Source organism: Poromitra crassiceps (genome assembly GCF_964638095.1).
Source record: "Poromitra crassiceps genome assembly, chromosome: 14".
NCBI lineage: Eukaryota > Metazoa > Chordata > Actinopteri > Beryciformes > Melamphaidae > Poromitra > Poromitra crassiceps.
This window is the reverse complement of record NC_139633.1, coordinates 37,771,096-37,786,518: the sequence shown is the minus strand read 5'-3', so window position 1 is coordinate 37,786,518 and position 15,423 is coordinate 37,771,096. Positions and strand designations below refer to the sequence as shown.

At 45.1% G+C, this 15,423-nt stretch overlaps 2 protein-coding genes across 2 annotated transcripts in view; one reads left to right on the top strand and one right to left on the bottom strand.

Moving 5' to 3' along the window:
* The window catches only part of LOC310789558 (NLR family CARD domain-containing protein 3-like), a 708,349-nt gene that overhangs the window by 239,076 nt on the left and 453,850 nt on the right, over positions 1 to 15,423 (top strand). The window lies entirely within an intron of this gene.
* The window catches only part of LOC310789525 (nephrocystin-1-like), a gene marked incomplete at both ends in the record, with an annotated part of 149,457 nt that overhangs the window by 112,605 nt on the left and 21,429 nt on the right, over positions 1 to 15,423 (bottom strand). The window contains one exon of the mRNA XM_083651161.1: positions 8,440 to 8,615. Within this exon, the coding sequence (XP_083507287.1) occupies positions 8,440 to 8,615 (176 nt within the window). The remainder of the gene's footprint in view (positions 1 to 8,439; positions 8,616 to 15,423) is intronic.

Sequence of the window (15,423 nt, the reverse complement as noted above, 5' to 3'; positions counted from 1 at the left end):
AATGCCAAAGGCCACGATGGTGCACTTCTACACCTCCATCGTTGAGTCCATCCTCACCTCCTCCATCACTGTCTGGTATGCTGCTGCCACTCTCAAAGACACTAACAGACTTCAACGCATCATCCGCTGTGCTGAGAAGATAATCGGATGCAACCTGCCATCCCTCCAGGACCTGCATGCAGCCAGGACACTGAAGCGGTCTCGCAAGATCATGGCTGACCCCTCCCACCCTGGCCACAAACTCTTTAAGACACTCCTCCACGGCAAGAGACTGAGGTCTGCCAAGACCAGAACCACCCGCCACAAGACCAGCTTCTTCCCAACCACCATCAGCCTCACCAACAAGGCCCCCCCCCAAAGCAAACTTTGCTGTGTGTGTGTGTGTGTGTGTGTGTGTGTGTGTGTGTGTGTGTGTGTGTGTGTGAGTGAGTGAGTGAGTGAGTGTGTGAGAGAGAGGAGCGCTCAGCCCCCACCTCTGTGAAATTCAGACAGCAGCAGGCAGATAAGAGGAGAGGAGAAGCCACAACACCAAAGTGCGACGGTGAAAACATTACTCGCCACGTGGCGGACAGACCCCTGATCGTCACTCGCCAAAGCTAAAATATGCCCGCCTGGCGGGTGGCGGGCTCTAATTTCGGGCCCTGTGTGTGTCTATGTGTGTGTGTGTGTCTGTGTGTGTGTGTGTGTGTGTGTGTGTGTGTGTGTGTGTGTGTGTGTCTATGTGTGTGTGTGTTAGGGTTTAATATTTTTCCCGAAAATGAGCCATACCGGGAAACGGGAAATTAAGACCTCTTTCCCAGGAATCCGAATTCGTTTTTCTTTTTTTGTATACATCAAGGAGAAATATACCTATTATGGCCCATTTCCACCGCTGGTATCAACGCGGCCCCGCCCAGCTCGTCTCGCTTTTTTGTCTCATTCCACCGATCAAAAACGGGGACAGCCCGGGTTGTATTGGGGTCGAGTCGTGCTAATTTTCGTACCTGCCTCATTGAGGTTCTATTCTGTGAACCCGGGTTCATACGGTGACGTGAAAACATTGTAGACGACTGATTGGTCAGGCAGAATCGTGTTTACTCTGTCTATCCTACTGACTGTCAATGCAATGCTGCATACCAGTTTAGTGGGGCTTACCTTCTCTTCTGTTATGCTTTTCCATCAGTCTTTTGTGTTGCTGCCTTCGCCTCTGGTGAAATAAAATCGTGGCGGTGGTTTCAATTGTCCAAAAGTCCGCTGCTCAGGAAGCGCTTGTAGTTGAGTGCTGCGTCGGCTCCGCTAGGCCGCAGGCAGGGCTCTGGTGAAGCCGCGGTCTTGCCTGGTGAGGCCGCCGGGGTAGAGGTTTCACTCTAGCGCAACCCCCGTCCCTCGTCCCTCGTCCCTCGCGCAGCGCATGTGAGTTTTGACTAACAACAAAGTGATATCCATTCTCCTGGCCGATTGTCACATTTGCCCATGTACACTGTAGGTCATTTAGAGGCACCAGTATTTCATAAACAGTTTAAAAGTTCTCTGTATGGATTTAATTGTAACGTTATGTTATAGCCTACTTCGGAATATGGGCGCAGGGCAGATATGCGGTCGCTATGACGACCAGGTGTGGGCGGGGGCAGATGACCAGCGGTGGAAGCAAAACGTATATCGGGCCGAAACGATTAGAGCCGAGTGGTGACGAGCTGTGCAGGGCAGTAAAATGTGGTGGAAATGAGCCATTAGTTCCCAACCTGACGAATGTATTATTTGGTGCCATTCATATTAATTAATTAAGGCAAAACATCACAATTTAACTAACTTTTTAGGCTGTTTTTAGTAGGCTGCACCTATATAGGTATTAGGCTATATAGTGCCGTTAGGGTTTATATAATTCACCAATCGCCTGGATTGACGTATGAATAAATCCTGTCGTAGCCTAGGCTAAATATTTTCTTAGAGAGTTGTGGAAACTGCCGTGGAAGAATGGAGTCGTAAACGCGTCGATCAGCCTGTTTTCACGCTCTTTTACGCACAACATCAATGCTGTCTGATACCTGTCAACGTGTGCTTTTATATGGGCTGCTGCTCTCTGGCGGCTGCACTGCTCGTCTTCCAGCCGTGCCCAGACATCTCCATACCGCATACCGGAGCACGGCTGTATCAGACTATCTCCAGTCTCCACCCCTCTGTGCACGGACATCGCCTACAACCAGACCATCATACCCATTGCCCAACCTGGGGCACACGAACCGAGGACGCACGGCTGGGCTGATTGTTGTTTTCACCGCTGGTGAAGTTTGCACGGTGCTCAATCGCCGTCTCGTAGGCTACTGCATTAACGGTCATGGCACAATCCCCTCAAGCAAGTCAGAAGTGTAGTAGAAAAGAAAAGAAACATCGTGGGCTTTGTGTTTATTAGGCTATGTTGTGCAATAAGCTTTCAGTGTGTTCCACCGGCGCACAGTGCACAAAGTGTGACAGTCACTTTGGTTGCAATTACATGTTGGTCCACTGTGTGGCGCTCCTTGTTATTGTATTGGCTTTACGGCAACCACTTACTTTACGTCTCACTTCTCCTCCAGTCTGCCTCCATGCAAGACGCAAGTCAGACTCTGTGACAACTTGGTGTGTGTGAATTAGCGTTCTCTATGTCTAGCTTCTACATGTGTGTAGAGAATTAGTGCCGTAGAGACCAGGCTTTATATGGTCGACAATAAATAAACAGTCTGTGTGAAATCCCACAACTGCCATGGTTTGAGTCTGTCATGTTAGCTGGCTATCCAGGAGGCTAACAGAAGCTACACAACACCCCCAAACTTGTTACAAAAGGCACATGGCCAAAACACGCCGAAATAAAATCAGAAATTAATTCCACTCTGCAAAGGATATCAAATTTCAAATGACTGACTATAGCATTGTTGTCAGAGAAGATAGTATTAAAATCTGCCTGCAATACCTTGTTATTTGGCGCTATATAAATAGAAAATTGATTGATTGTTGGTTGATTGATTCACTCTGATGTCTCCGAAATGCCTATACATCGTGATCATTTAATGACTTTACAATGCTTACAGTAGCATAATATATTACATGTTCTTTTAAAACATAGGCTACATCATTAAGAAAGTAAACTGTCGGCATATTTATATTCTATTTCTATATATTGTGTGTGTGTGTGTGTGTGTGTGTGTGTGTGTGTGTGTGTGTGTGTGTGTGTGTGTGTGTGTGTGTGTGTGTGTGTGTGTGTGTGTGCAGGAAACTTCTGTTGGTTTTAAACAGAGTTCAATGTGAAACCACACCCTCTTTGACCTCTAACTGCTCCTTCATACTTTAACACTCCATTTAAACTTTCAACGAGTCAGCACTTTTAGGACTTTATCTTAACTCAGCTTTAATTTATTTTTTGTACTCTTTGAGAAATCACAGTTTATGTTTGATGCCTTTTTCAGCCTTTATAATGGGACCAGCCTTGAGTGTGTCTCACATAGCAGGCTGTACTTTAGACTAAATCCACACAAAACTGTGACAGTTCACACAACTTTAACACAACATACATATATTACACATCAAACCCTTGAGCTACTTCTGCTCTCACTCACAAAGTCTAAATATAAGTGATGTGATGGATAGTTTTTGAGATATTAACGTTTGTTTGGCACAACTCATACTAGTTAACTGAGTTCATTAAGTGCTGTTTTTGTTGTTGTGTTGTGATGTCATGCTGATTCGTCCTATATAAATAAAGTTATTTATTTATTATTATTAGTAGTAGATGTAATATTATATTACTATTTGAGGGTTTTTTAAATAAGTTGGTCTTTAATTTCTTTATGAAGTTATAAACCTGAGAGAGAGACATAGACAAGAGAGAGAGAGAGAGAGAGAGAGAGAGAGAGAGAGAGAGAGAGAGGGGTGTAGATTGTGGTAAGAAGTGGTCTCAGCTCGTCTAAACACAGTTGTTTGTGCTCATACAATGGCAGTGTGTCAGGATTTTCCATGGACACACCTACTTTTCAGAGCAGCACGCCCATGGGCGCGTTTGGGAGCACAAAGCTGCTTGCTATCTTCCCGGCACCGGGCGCACGGCCTGCAGGTGTGCAGGTGGACAATAGGAAAGAGAGCCAGCACAGACGCAAACGCTACCGCAGATGCCTTCTGCACCGGTGTACGCTATAGGGCCCCAACGCTTTAACGAAACATGTCCTCCTAACTCTCATAATCCATTCATCAAATCCCACCAAAAGTAAGACATGTTGAGCAGTGTTGCTGGAACACACCCAAACTACCACTAGTGGGTGCTAAAAATGCAAAAGGTTCATATCTTATCTGTATTTCTCCATCTCTATATGTGTCTTTCTACCTACAGTATAGTAATGTTTTGTCTCTCTGTCTGTCTTTTCAAATTGTGCCTGGACGCCTCAATTGCCGCTTGCAGCTATATTTTTTAACTTGAACTTTTCTCTTAGGTTAGGGTTATAAATAGCCGCTTTCACACCGGCCTTGAAAGCCAGAAAATATGATTCGCGCCTCCGATGTGAAAGTTGTGAACGCGGGTTGGTGGGTAATTGTTGTACGCCTTTCGTTCCGCCAGTGGACCTAGTCACAGCGCCGGGTTACCCTGCAACCCGCCTCCACCTGAAAGCGTAGGAGCGGCAAGCCGGAACGGTGTGAATGGTCACCTCATTCATAAAAAAAAATACAGGGCAAAATCACCTCATGCAGCAAGAAAGGCATAAGTGAAAGTAAAAAAAAGGCGGCCAGGAGGAATGCTCCGTGCCTAGTAAGTAGGTTAGGCTTTATGCTCAAACAATGTTGACATTAGTAGGTAAAATTAACGGATATAATAATACGCTTCAGAGGACTATTAGCTGTCTGTGGCGAGTTGGTCTGAGGACATTCCCTCTGGAAACCAGCTCCAGAACTGCAATCTGTCTAGCTAGCCAGTTGTGCATTCCCTTACAAAAACTACTAACGTTATAGTAGTCATGTGCATTTATAGCCTATACTCTTCCCCTGACGAACGTTATGCAGACTGCAGCTGTTTGATATGCGGGCGTCGTCTTTCAGAACAGACGCTAATTAGGCTACTTCATGGGAATAATTTGCTTTACAAAAAACAGGAACCCAAACATAAGAATTAGCCTTGTACCTAATAGGCTACATGATGGTGCATCTGTGATCCATAAAGTTGATCAGATGAATATTGAAAGCCTTGTTACCATGCTGCATGTAGAGTAGACAACACTTTCGTGTTTTATCAGTTTGATCCTTAACGACCGCAGCACGTTGGCTGGCGTACATCGGCGATGTTTGGTTGTTGAATGAATTCGTTCATCATACAGTAGCCTAGGCTACACTAACCTATGAAAATATTCATTTGGGCTACTAGAGGAGCTGGGTGGAAATGCAGCCGCTCGCCTTTCAATCCGGGAGGGGTGGCTGTCACCTGAAAGCACACCCCAGGACGGGAATGTGGCGGTGCTGCTTGGCTGTGTGTGAAAGCAATTTCTGTGGCGAGGCTGCCGGCTTTGCGGGCCTTCTGAACTGCAATTTTGCGCGATCTGTGTGTGAAAGCGGCTTATGAGTCATAATGGTTATAGGCACACACTACATTTCTAGTGAGCCTCTCACAGCTGCTTTCACATTAAGGGCCCTATCTTCCCCCTGGACGCTAAACTGGCATTAAACGCAAGAAAAACACGCTTTGCGCCTGACTCGGGAAGATAGCATCATGTTTTTAGGCCCCGAAATGCGCTTTACGCCGAAGAGGCGTGACGCAGTGCAAGAATAGGCCAGAATGGGCGTTTCAGCCTTAAATACCGGCCAAACGCTATCTTCACCCTGGCGTTAATTTAGCGCTTAGCGTTTTTCAAAACCAGGCCTTATTCAGTGCGCCGGGGATATTACTGTGCGTAATTACACGCAGCTCTCCTCTGTCGATCTCACCCTCTCTCTCTCGCGCGTCAGACAGGCACAAAGACAGATGAAAAAAAAAGTTGTTATACCTGTTGGGCCAGACATTTTGAGTAAACATAGACATTTGGAGCGGGACATGTATTTTGAACGCAATACATTTGAGGGAACACAAACCCCCACATTCCAAGCACCCGGCCATTTGAGTTCACACACCCGTGATAAAACGGCAGGGAAGCGAGCCATTCCTTTGTTATCAAAGAGTGACAAAGGACAGCCAACTCTCCTTCCTGCAAGTGAGATAAGATGAGCCAATCGGAGTGGCTGACAACAAAGACACGCCCTGCACACCACATTATATACAGGGTTGAAGCCCCAAAACTTCAGTTCCTAAGTAGCCTCAGCTACAGACAGGACCTCCGTAACACAGAGACAGGGTTTCAACCCCCTCTGTTGAGAAGTTCTACGTAGCTACTAGCTGCAGACAGGACGCGTGACGAATCTCGAGAGAAGTCGCCCTTCCCCCTCCTCGCAACCGAAGCCACATAGCCGTAACCAGGCTACGCTACCTGCACAGAGCTAAGCTAGCTCTGATACCCCTCCTATCCTGAACCCGAAGCCACATCGCCGTAACCAGGCGAGTGTCATCAACCCAAAGAAGCGAGCTGTGAGATCCCCCTTTCCTCTGTCGAGACCTCCCCGCAGACCCAGGACCTCAGCGTGGCCAGCTGAGATCGACCGTCTGCTCTCACTCCTCAACCCTTCCTTCCTGCCCTGGACAGCGGACGCGCGCTGGACCAGACCTCCCCTCCGTTGCCGGAGGAACCCCGCGAGACCGCCCGTAGCAAACCGCTATACACGCGTGTGCAGGACTGAGCGCACACGCCAAGTAAGACCTGAACTGATCACTCACGTCCGGGCAGCTTAGAATTGTTTAGAGTTAAAAGGGATATATATATATGATTGACTGATGTGGTACTGTGAATGATAATCTGTGAACTGTTTTGTCTGACTGTAACTGTGCTCACACATGCGTTACTGAATCCGAGTGTATAAACGCTAGTCACCAGCTCTTCACCGATCCGCCGAGCGGGTCTAGGATAGCCTATAGGCCGAGTTGAGCTCATTTCACTAGTTAAACGCCGGTTAATTCTAACCGTTGTGAAGTGAGCACCTCGCTGCCTTTTTTCCATCTAAACAGCGTTGGTTATCACTCACGGGCACGTGCGTTAGGTGCGTGCAGAAACCTTCCCCTTTCATACACACACACATAACTTCCCACTGACCGGCTAACCGCCATTTTGTGCCGAGCAGACATTAAGGTGTCCTCCATTTTGTGCCGAGCAGACATTAACGTGTCCTCCATTTTGTGCCGGGCAGACACCCACGTGTCCGCCATTTTGGGTGAAAGCCGGCTGGTTTCACACATACACACACACACACTCTGCCGCCATCTGGTGTTCATACGGTGCCTTACACTTTCCATGCAGAGAATATCCACTGACCTCATAACTTTCACCCAGTACATTGAAGAGTTTTAGAATGTAACTTAGTTATAAATGAAATTCGTTGATTGTATTGCCAACACCTCCCTATTATTTTATATATAATAAATAGTGTCAAGTCAACTTTTAATAGAATTCAACTGTTTCAGAGTGATTTTGTGACGATTGTGGTAAACTATTGTTTAAGGATTTAGGACATCACACTTCAAAGAGACTAACTGTGATTAAGGTTGGGTCCTCCGCAAAGCAGGTGGTGCCCCTAGGTTAATCCTTATCAAGGATTACATATTTGATATTTTAATAATTTTATGAAATATTAATAATTTTCGGATTATTAATATTTTATTTTACCCAACTAAATTTAATCCAAATAACGAGCACAACATACCGTAGTTTTGTCTCATTCAGTGGGGGAGAAGAAAAGGTAGCGAGAGAAAACAATATCATTCTGCCCAAACTTTCACCAATCTAATCTCATTATGACATCCAGGGATAGGCTTTATTTTTCTAGCCGATGCGTTTAGAACATTCTTTTCACTTCGATCTTGCTATAGTGTAGCGTATTTACATGCTTGCTGTATTTAAACTGCAGTGAGATTTGAAGAGCATAATAATATGGAATAATATATATGGAGACAGATGGGGATGAAAGAGGGAGTGGGGGAGCTCAGAGCGCTTTGGTCGGGCTTTTTGGACCTGACTGGATCGCTCCGTGGAATTGGAACATGAAAGGAAGGATGTCATTGCGTAATTGCACTTCACCAATGACCAGAGTTGTGACTGCGCTGACCATGCCCACTAAATAGCGCTTGTCCTGGCGCTAAGCGCTATTTTAAGGCCAGGGGGAAGATAGGGTCCTATGTCTCTTAGAAAGTCTTTCAAGAGGGAGCTATTGTCCACGGTCGTTCATACAACTAAAATTAGGCGGTCACACCAAGTCAGTTTCCTTGCAAGTGAAAACATACCTTGGTGAATAAAATAACTCTGATTCTGATTAAAGACCTGACATTGAAGTTAGTTTGTTAATTAATCAAACTAAATACACACTTACATCTCCTCAGATCTGGTTTCAGCCTCTGCACTCCACCATGGTCCACACTGGAGGAATATACAAAGGCTCCTGGATGATTGTACCTCAGGTCCAGCTCTCTCAGATGGGAGGAGTTGGAGTTCAGAGCTGAGGCCAGACAAGCACAGCCTTCCTCTGAGAGCAGACAGCCTGACAGCCTTCACACACACACACACACACACACACACACACACACACACACACACACACACACACACACGCGCGCGCGCACACACACACACACACACACACACACACACACACACACACACACACACACACACACACACACACACACACACACACACACACACACAGTTTCATTATATGGATGTATAGATCATTGACTGTAAAAAGAATGGACAGGATATCAGCTCTTTTCAGTGAGGCCAAATAATCTTAGATCGCCGCCCTGGTGGTCAGTCCCAGTATAGGTCACAAGTCCCGCATCCGCAATGTTAGTGGGTGGGAAATGAGCCAAGCTAAACAATCAACGTACACATCAGATATTATTTCCCAAAGGTGGTTTCTATCATTTTAGATCGTTCTTATCATGCTAATGCATGTTCAAGTGGTCATGTTTCTGATCAGTTTGTTTTAAGTACTTATTTGACAATATACAAAGGGATGATTGACAGCTGTGGCAGCCAGTCTCAAGCCGTCACTGGCTTCTCCCCTCATCACAGCCTTGTGTATGTGTGTTGGGGAATAGTAAGTTGCGTAACATAATGGCAAGACGGGTTCTGCTTGATGTGTGATGGGACCACAATAAAAAGGAGATGGTTTGGACAAAAGTGTGTGAGGAAGTAGTCTCGGTTTCCAGACGTTTGGTGAGCGGCGCCAACAGCGCCACCTAACCACCAAAAGTCTGGGAATTTTCTGTTCCAAATCTGGTTCATTGAGCCCGGCGAGTACGGCCGGCAGCAGACATGCCTACATTTATTATTAGAAATTTATTTGGTAGCGGCAATGCAATGTTTCATAGTTCCAATATAGAGCAAGACACTGATGTGCTGCAAAGAGAGTTTATACCTGTTGTTTATTTTACAATAATTCTTCCTACCCGGAAGTGGTCCGCTTGCTACTGTGAAGCGCTGTGAAGTCATCAGCAGGCTCTGTAACGTAGCCTCCGGAGTCGGGCTTATCGCTGGGGGAAAGACCTCTAGCCGCCGGGGCCGGATGAAACACGTCCTATTAACAGGTTATGCTTGTTTCTAAGTGATTAATATGTTTATCCGCAAACGCGACAGGACCGGTTCTGCATGAGCGTCACTGCCCCCAGAAAGCAGGCCCGCCCACAACACTCATGATTGGTTCTCCGATGCAAGGCTTCCAACAGCACCACCTAACGTTATGAAAAGATTTAAATAGTAATATTCTCAGTCTTACAGTAGTGAAACGGATTAAGACTGAGAGCTGAGTCTAGTGAGGAAGTAACGTTAGGACGTATGGTTAGGACTGAAGTAGTCTCGCTGGCCAGACTCCTCTCCCTTCCGTCCGAGGAGTCTGGCGCTGCAGGTCTCCATAGTGGGATTGCGATGGGCGGCGCTTAGCGGGAGGAGGGAGCCGAAGCCGCACTGATTGAATTGGTCGCAGGCAAGGACAGAATTTGTAATAAACCGGGAGCGGACATCCGGCTGCCACCGAAACAGTTGCTCCAATGGGAGAGCAGCTGGAGAGCAGGGGAGGGTTTATCCCTGTTGCCTGTTTCCGCGCCGCCAGACTCCTCGGACGGAAGGGTGAGGAGGCTGGCCAGTGAGACTAGGACTGAAGTGGTAAGTTCAGAAAATGTGTTTTATTACTCAAGCTAACGTTATCGGTTTTAACGCGTGCAAGCTAACCGCCATACCAAAACCATACCAAAGTAATACTATTAACCAGGCTGTGTTAGCTTGCACGTGCTAGCCTTTCACAGCTGGCATAATAATGTTGCTAACAACCGATAATGTTAACATAAGCTGGAATAACGTAATAGACACGTTTTTAGAACTTACCAGGTTGTCCAACTGCCTACCTATGCCAGGAAATGTGTTTCATAACGTTACAACTCCCGGCTATAACATGGGGCCCACACAAGTTTAACACACAACCAGCCATCAGCTAACGTTAGCTGTTAGCTATTGAAGCAGTGACTATAATGCAGGGGTGGGATTTTTTTTTTCCATACTGGTTTACATAAAGTAAGCTTAGGGCCACACATTGGACATCATACCTGCCAACATGATTTTCATGGGAGTCTATTTTTAACCCTCTCTCCCGCTGTGATTGGTCATTTCTCCTGTTAATCCCCTGATATAATATAATAGTGATACAAATCAAATGGCTGCATAGCAGATGAGATTTATTAACATAACTCTGCCTTTTATTGAGTTTTGGGGGGTTGTTTTGTTTTCTGTTGAGGACATTGGGGGCCAGATTGAGATGGCCCAGGGGCCGGGTCTGGCCCTGGTGCCGCATTTTGCCCATGTGTGCTATAATGTCACGCAAGAGTCACACAAACAGACACTGGAGGTTTTATTTGGGGTAAAGCATGAGGAGAGTTTTTATAATGGATATCTCAGAGAAGTGCTTTGACTGTGGGGATGTTGTTCACAAGCTCCTCTCCTCGTAGCTGTTGTAAGGATATACAGAAGAGACCAGGCAGCCTGGCTAACATTAGTTAGAGGCCCAGACTGAGAGGCAGACCTGGGCTGCCCAGTAAACCCTATGTAACCTACATAGGGTGGCCATTTCCATAACACCAAAAAGGAGGACACGTTACAACTCACGATATGATACTATCACGATACGTTGCCCACGATAATGATGGTATCACAATATGGCGATTCTGCCATACTCGATACATTGCAAGACAATTTATTTACCATACATCACAATATCTGTGCAACTGAATTAGAAAAAATACCCCTGAAAAGGCAAAATGCAGGAACTACGTAATAGTCTGCTATGTTATTACAGGAACTATGTATTTCTGGTCCTTCTTTAACACTATAGTGTTAAAGAAGGACCAGAATTCCATAGACTCCCAACCCCCCACTCTCTCCTGTAGCCCTGCCTACTCACGGGTGGCGGTGTTGGATCTGAGGTGAAAAAATACATTATAGTTCTTTAGAGCCATCGCGATCTGACCTTCTGTTTCCCAGAAAATGTCAACATTTCTCTGATTGGATAGTGGGAGGTGGACGATACGTCCGCCCTGCATGCAGGGCTACAGGAGAGAGACAGCGGGGGGTTTAGAGTTACTGACCAAACACTCTATTTCAGTGATTGCTGTCAGAATATAGAGCCATTTAACATGTAGGCTATTTTAACACATTGACTGCCAGCCGTTTTTTTCTTGCTGTAGGTAGCTTCTGCCAAGCCGTTTTTTGAGGATTGTGGCTCATTTTACAGGAGCCGAGAATTATTTTCTGCTTGGAGTTTGTGAACATACAATATCTCAAAAGTACTAATAGAATGTGTACTTTCTCTGTCTAAAAGAGTTAGTTTGTAGAGTTAGTAGTTATGTAAGCATTAGCAGTTGAATACAGCATGGTTTTAGCGTCAGAAAGAATATTCAGAGATAAACAGCTTTTTGTGAAATTCGATAGAACTGTCACTTTAACCATTCATTTTTGGCTCTCTCTCTCTCTCTCTCTCCCTCCCCCTCTCGCTCTCTCTCTCTCTCTCTCTCTCTCCCCCTCGCTCTCCCTCCCTCTCTCTCTCTCTCTCTCTCTCTCTCCCTCCCTCTCGCTCTCCCTCCCTCTCTCTCTCTCTCCCTCCCTCTCGGGAGGGAGACGCACTAGGTTTAATCCTAGTGAGAGGGGGAGACGGAGAGAGAGAGAGAGAGAGAGAGAGAGGGAGGGAGGGAGAGAGAGAGAGCGAGAGAGAGAGAGAGAGAGAGAGAGAGAGAGGGAGAGAGCGAGAGGCAGAGTTGCCTCAACTCCTCCCTCTTCTTGCCTGCAGCGGCCGTCACAGTCTCAGTGCTTTTGCTGCTGTCCTGTGCCTGTCGATCTGCACGGCTGCTGTTTGAGGAAGTCGGCATGGACTCGCTTGCTTCTTGGAGTTTTGGTTGAGAGAAGCTTTTGCGATTCTGGTCATATTTATGCTGCGTGTTTCAAAGTGTGTTCCACCTGTAATGTATTATGTAAATTTGCAATCCCGTATCGCCAGCAATCAGCGCGAAAATAAAAGCGCCTTCGCCAATCCACCTTCATGAGAATGGCTTCAGTCACACTGCTTTTTGCTTGCCTTCCTCCTTCCTTGTCGCCACTTAGTGGGTCGGTGGAATGGGTTGTACACGTTGTACACGTCCAATACCTATATAAGAGATGTAAAAGGCTTAGATGCACAACCTACCGTCAAAAAAAAAAAATCGATTTTTTTGACGAGTACACTCGTCGCTGGCAGTTAACAGCTGGATTGTGTTTGACGAGTACACTCGTCGCTGGCAATCAAGGTGTTAACACAAAAACATCGCTGAATGGACCTTTAAACAATATTAATGTTGCCTTGTAATCTGCAAGTGGTTTTCTTCTTAGTTGGGTTTGGGTTTGGCCATGGTGAGGTGTAGCAGCGCCTGGTGGAGATCTGCACTCTACTGAGTGCACTTTTCTAGTTTTATTTTACTTTTGTTTATGCCTACAAAGCAAATGTTACTTTGTACTTGTGTTCTCTAGGGATGGGAATTGATAAGATTTTAGCGATTCCGATTCCATTTTCGATTCTGCTTATCGATCCGATTCCTTATCGATTCTCTTATCGATTCTCATTGGGCAAGGAAAAAAAAAAAGAGTACAAACGGGTTTATTAACATTAATTTTCTTTTATATTATTATCATTATAATTATGTATTCTTATTCAGCTCTGAGATCAGATTGCTCTTTTCAATCCCATACCAAGCAGGGATCAGTGTGTCTGTTAAACTGGCTTTTTTGGGGGTTTGTATTTTGGGTTGAGCATCTTTGTCATCTCCCTATAGAAAATATATAGTGGGAATGAATGAAACAGAACTAGTGGTTAGAATGACAACATGCAACTTTGACATTTTACTTTAGCTGGCATGTCAGACAAACTAGTCACTGCTCGGTGACATTCGTTTACCCTCGCCTCGGTCATTTTACTCTTCCCTGCCTGGGTGAATGGAGGGGCTAGAAGTGCGCAGCACAAGAAGTACTCGCTGCAGCCTCTGACCCAGAGCGACTACCAGCCTCTGAACCAGTCTGACTCTGAACGTCATCATCCTCTAAATTAAATGGATGGAAATGGAGTATTGGTGAAATCTAGTTTACGCAATGAAACAAATGGCACAAACAATAAACACACAATAGACAGGGTCTGGAGGAGCGCTAACGTTAGCCGCGCTGCTGTTAGCCGCGCTGCTGTTAGCCACGTCACTCCGTAGCACATCAGAAACGTGACATTCCTCCAAAATTATTGCATGCTGTGTGGACAAATGTTTCTGCATATTGCTAGTATTTCCCCCCTTTGACGAAATAGAGGTTTTGCAAGCATTGCAAGTGGCACTGTGGTCATCGTTTTGCTTCTGCCTAGACGCCATGGTGGCTGCGGTCTAAACAAAACAAGGCTGCGTTGCGTGCGTGCCTAAAAATACCCAGATATGATCTCAAGCCCTTTTTTCTATTAAATAAATTATTTTGGGGTCTTAAATGATGGTTGTTGAGGTCTTAAAAAGTCTTAAAAAGCATTAAATTTGACTTTGGAAATAGTGCAAGAACCCTGAATGTGATGTGTGTAGTTCTTCATAGGATGTAGCCTCTTCATTTTGCCCTCAAAATGCACCTGATCCATTTTACTTTACAATGTACTTATGTGTGTGTGTGTGTGTGTGTGTGTGTGTGTGTGTGTGTGTGTGTGTGTGTGTGTGTGTGTGAATGAATAATGAATGAATTAATAATTATTTTATTTGCTTGTCATGCCACATTGTGGCCCATCCCACATGGGATTATATGACACAGTTACACAAAATATATACATTTTCTTTTTCTTATTTTATCTATACATTTCATTCCTCCTCATCAACCAAGCATTTTCTAAGAAAGTGGCAAATGCAAAAGTTTCATATTGGAAGAGCCGTATGAATTTTTCAGTCTTCCAACCACACAAATTAATTTTCTTTGTCTACCTTATTAAAAAAAAACTCTGCCTGATAGTATTATAGAAGGGACAATAGAATACAAAGTGCGTTTCGTTTTCAACTTCCTTAAGTTCACACAGACTGCACAGTCTATCCTCCTCAGCAGTGCCCACAAATCGGCCTGTCTCAATATGAAGGCCAAGTATGCCAGCTCTGATTTGAGCACATAGAGACCGCTTTTTCTTAGACAGATTATACAAAACATAATTCTCTGTGCCATACGCATGCTTTATTTCACAGAAGGTGCAAAGTTTTGGTTTGTAACATAGTTGAGTTGAGTTGAGTTGAGAAAACTTTATTTATCCCCGGGGGGCAATTCAGTTTCTACAGTTCATCACCGTTGCAGGTAAACACATTGTATTTCATTCCTAGGTCACAAAATACAGAATACATATATACACAGGAAGGGAAATAGGAAAGGAGCTCAGTGTACTCAAACCGAGATAGTGCATTAGTTCCTCGTGTCCCTCAGCATACATGGATCTGAGCCGCAAGGGTGCAAGACGCAACGTTGTTTATACACATGTAAAGTGCATAGGGTGCATGTGTAAACAGTTGGTTTTAAAAAGACATAAAAATAAATAAAAAAATAAAAATAAAAGGTAAAGTAAGATAAAAAGTAAAAAAATGTGCATACAGTGCCTACTACATGCATACAGTCTGTGCAGTTTTCTACTTCTCTGCATTCAATATCCGGATGGCTGAGTGAATGAAGGATTTGGAGTAACGGTTTGTTCTGCAGGAAGGTGCCCGATAGCGCCGTCCTAGCGGCAGGAGGGCAAATTTGGAGGACAGAATATGGTCAGGTTGGTCCATAAGACCTTTTGCTT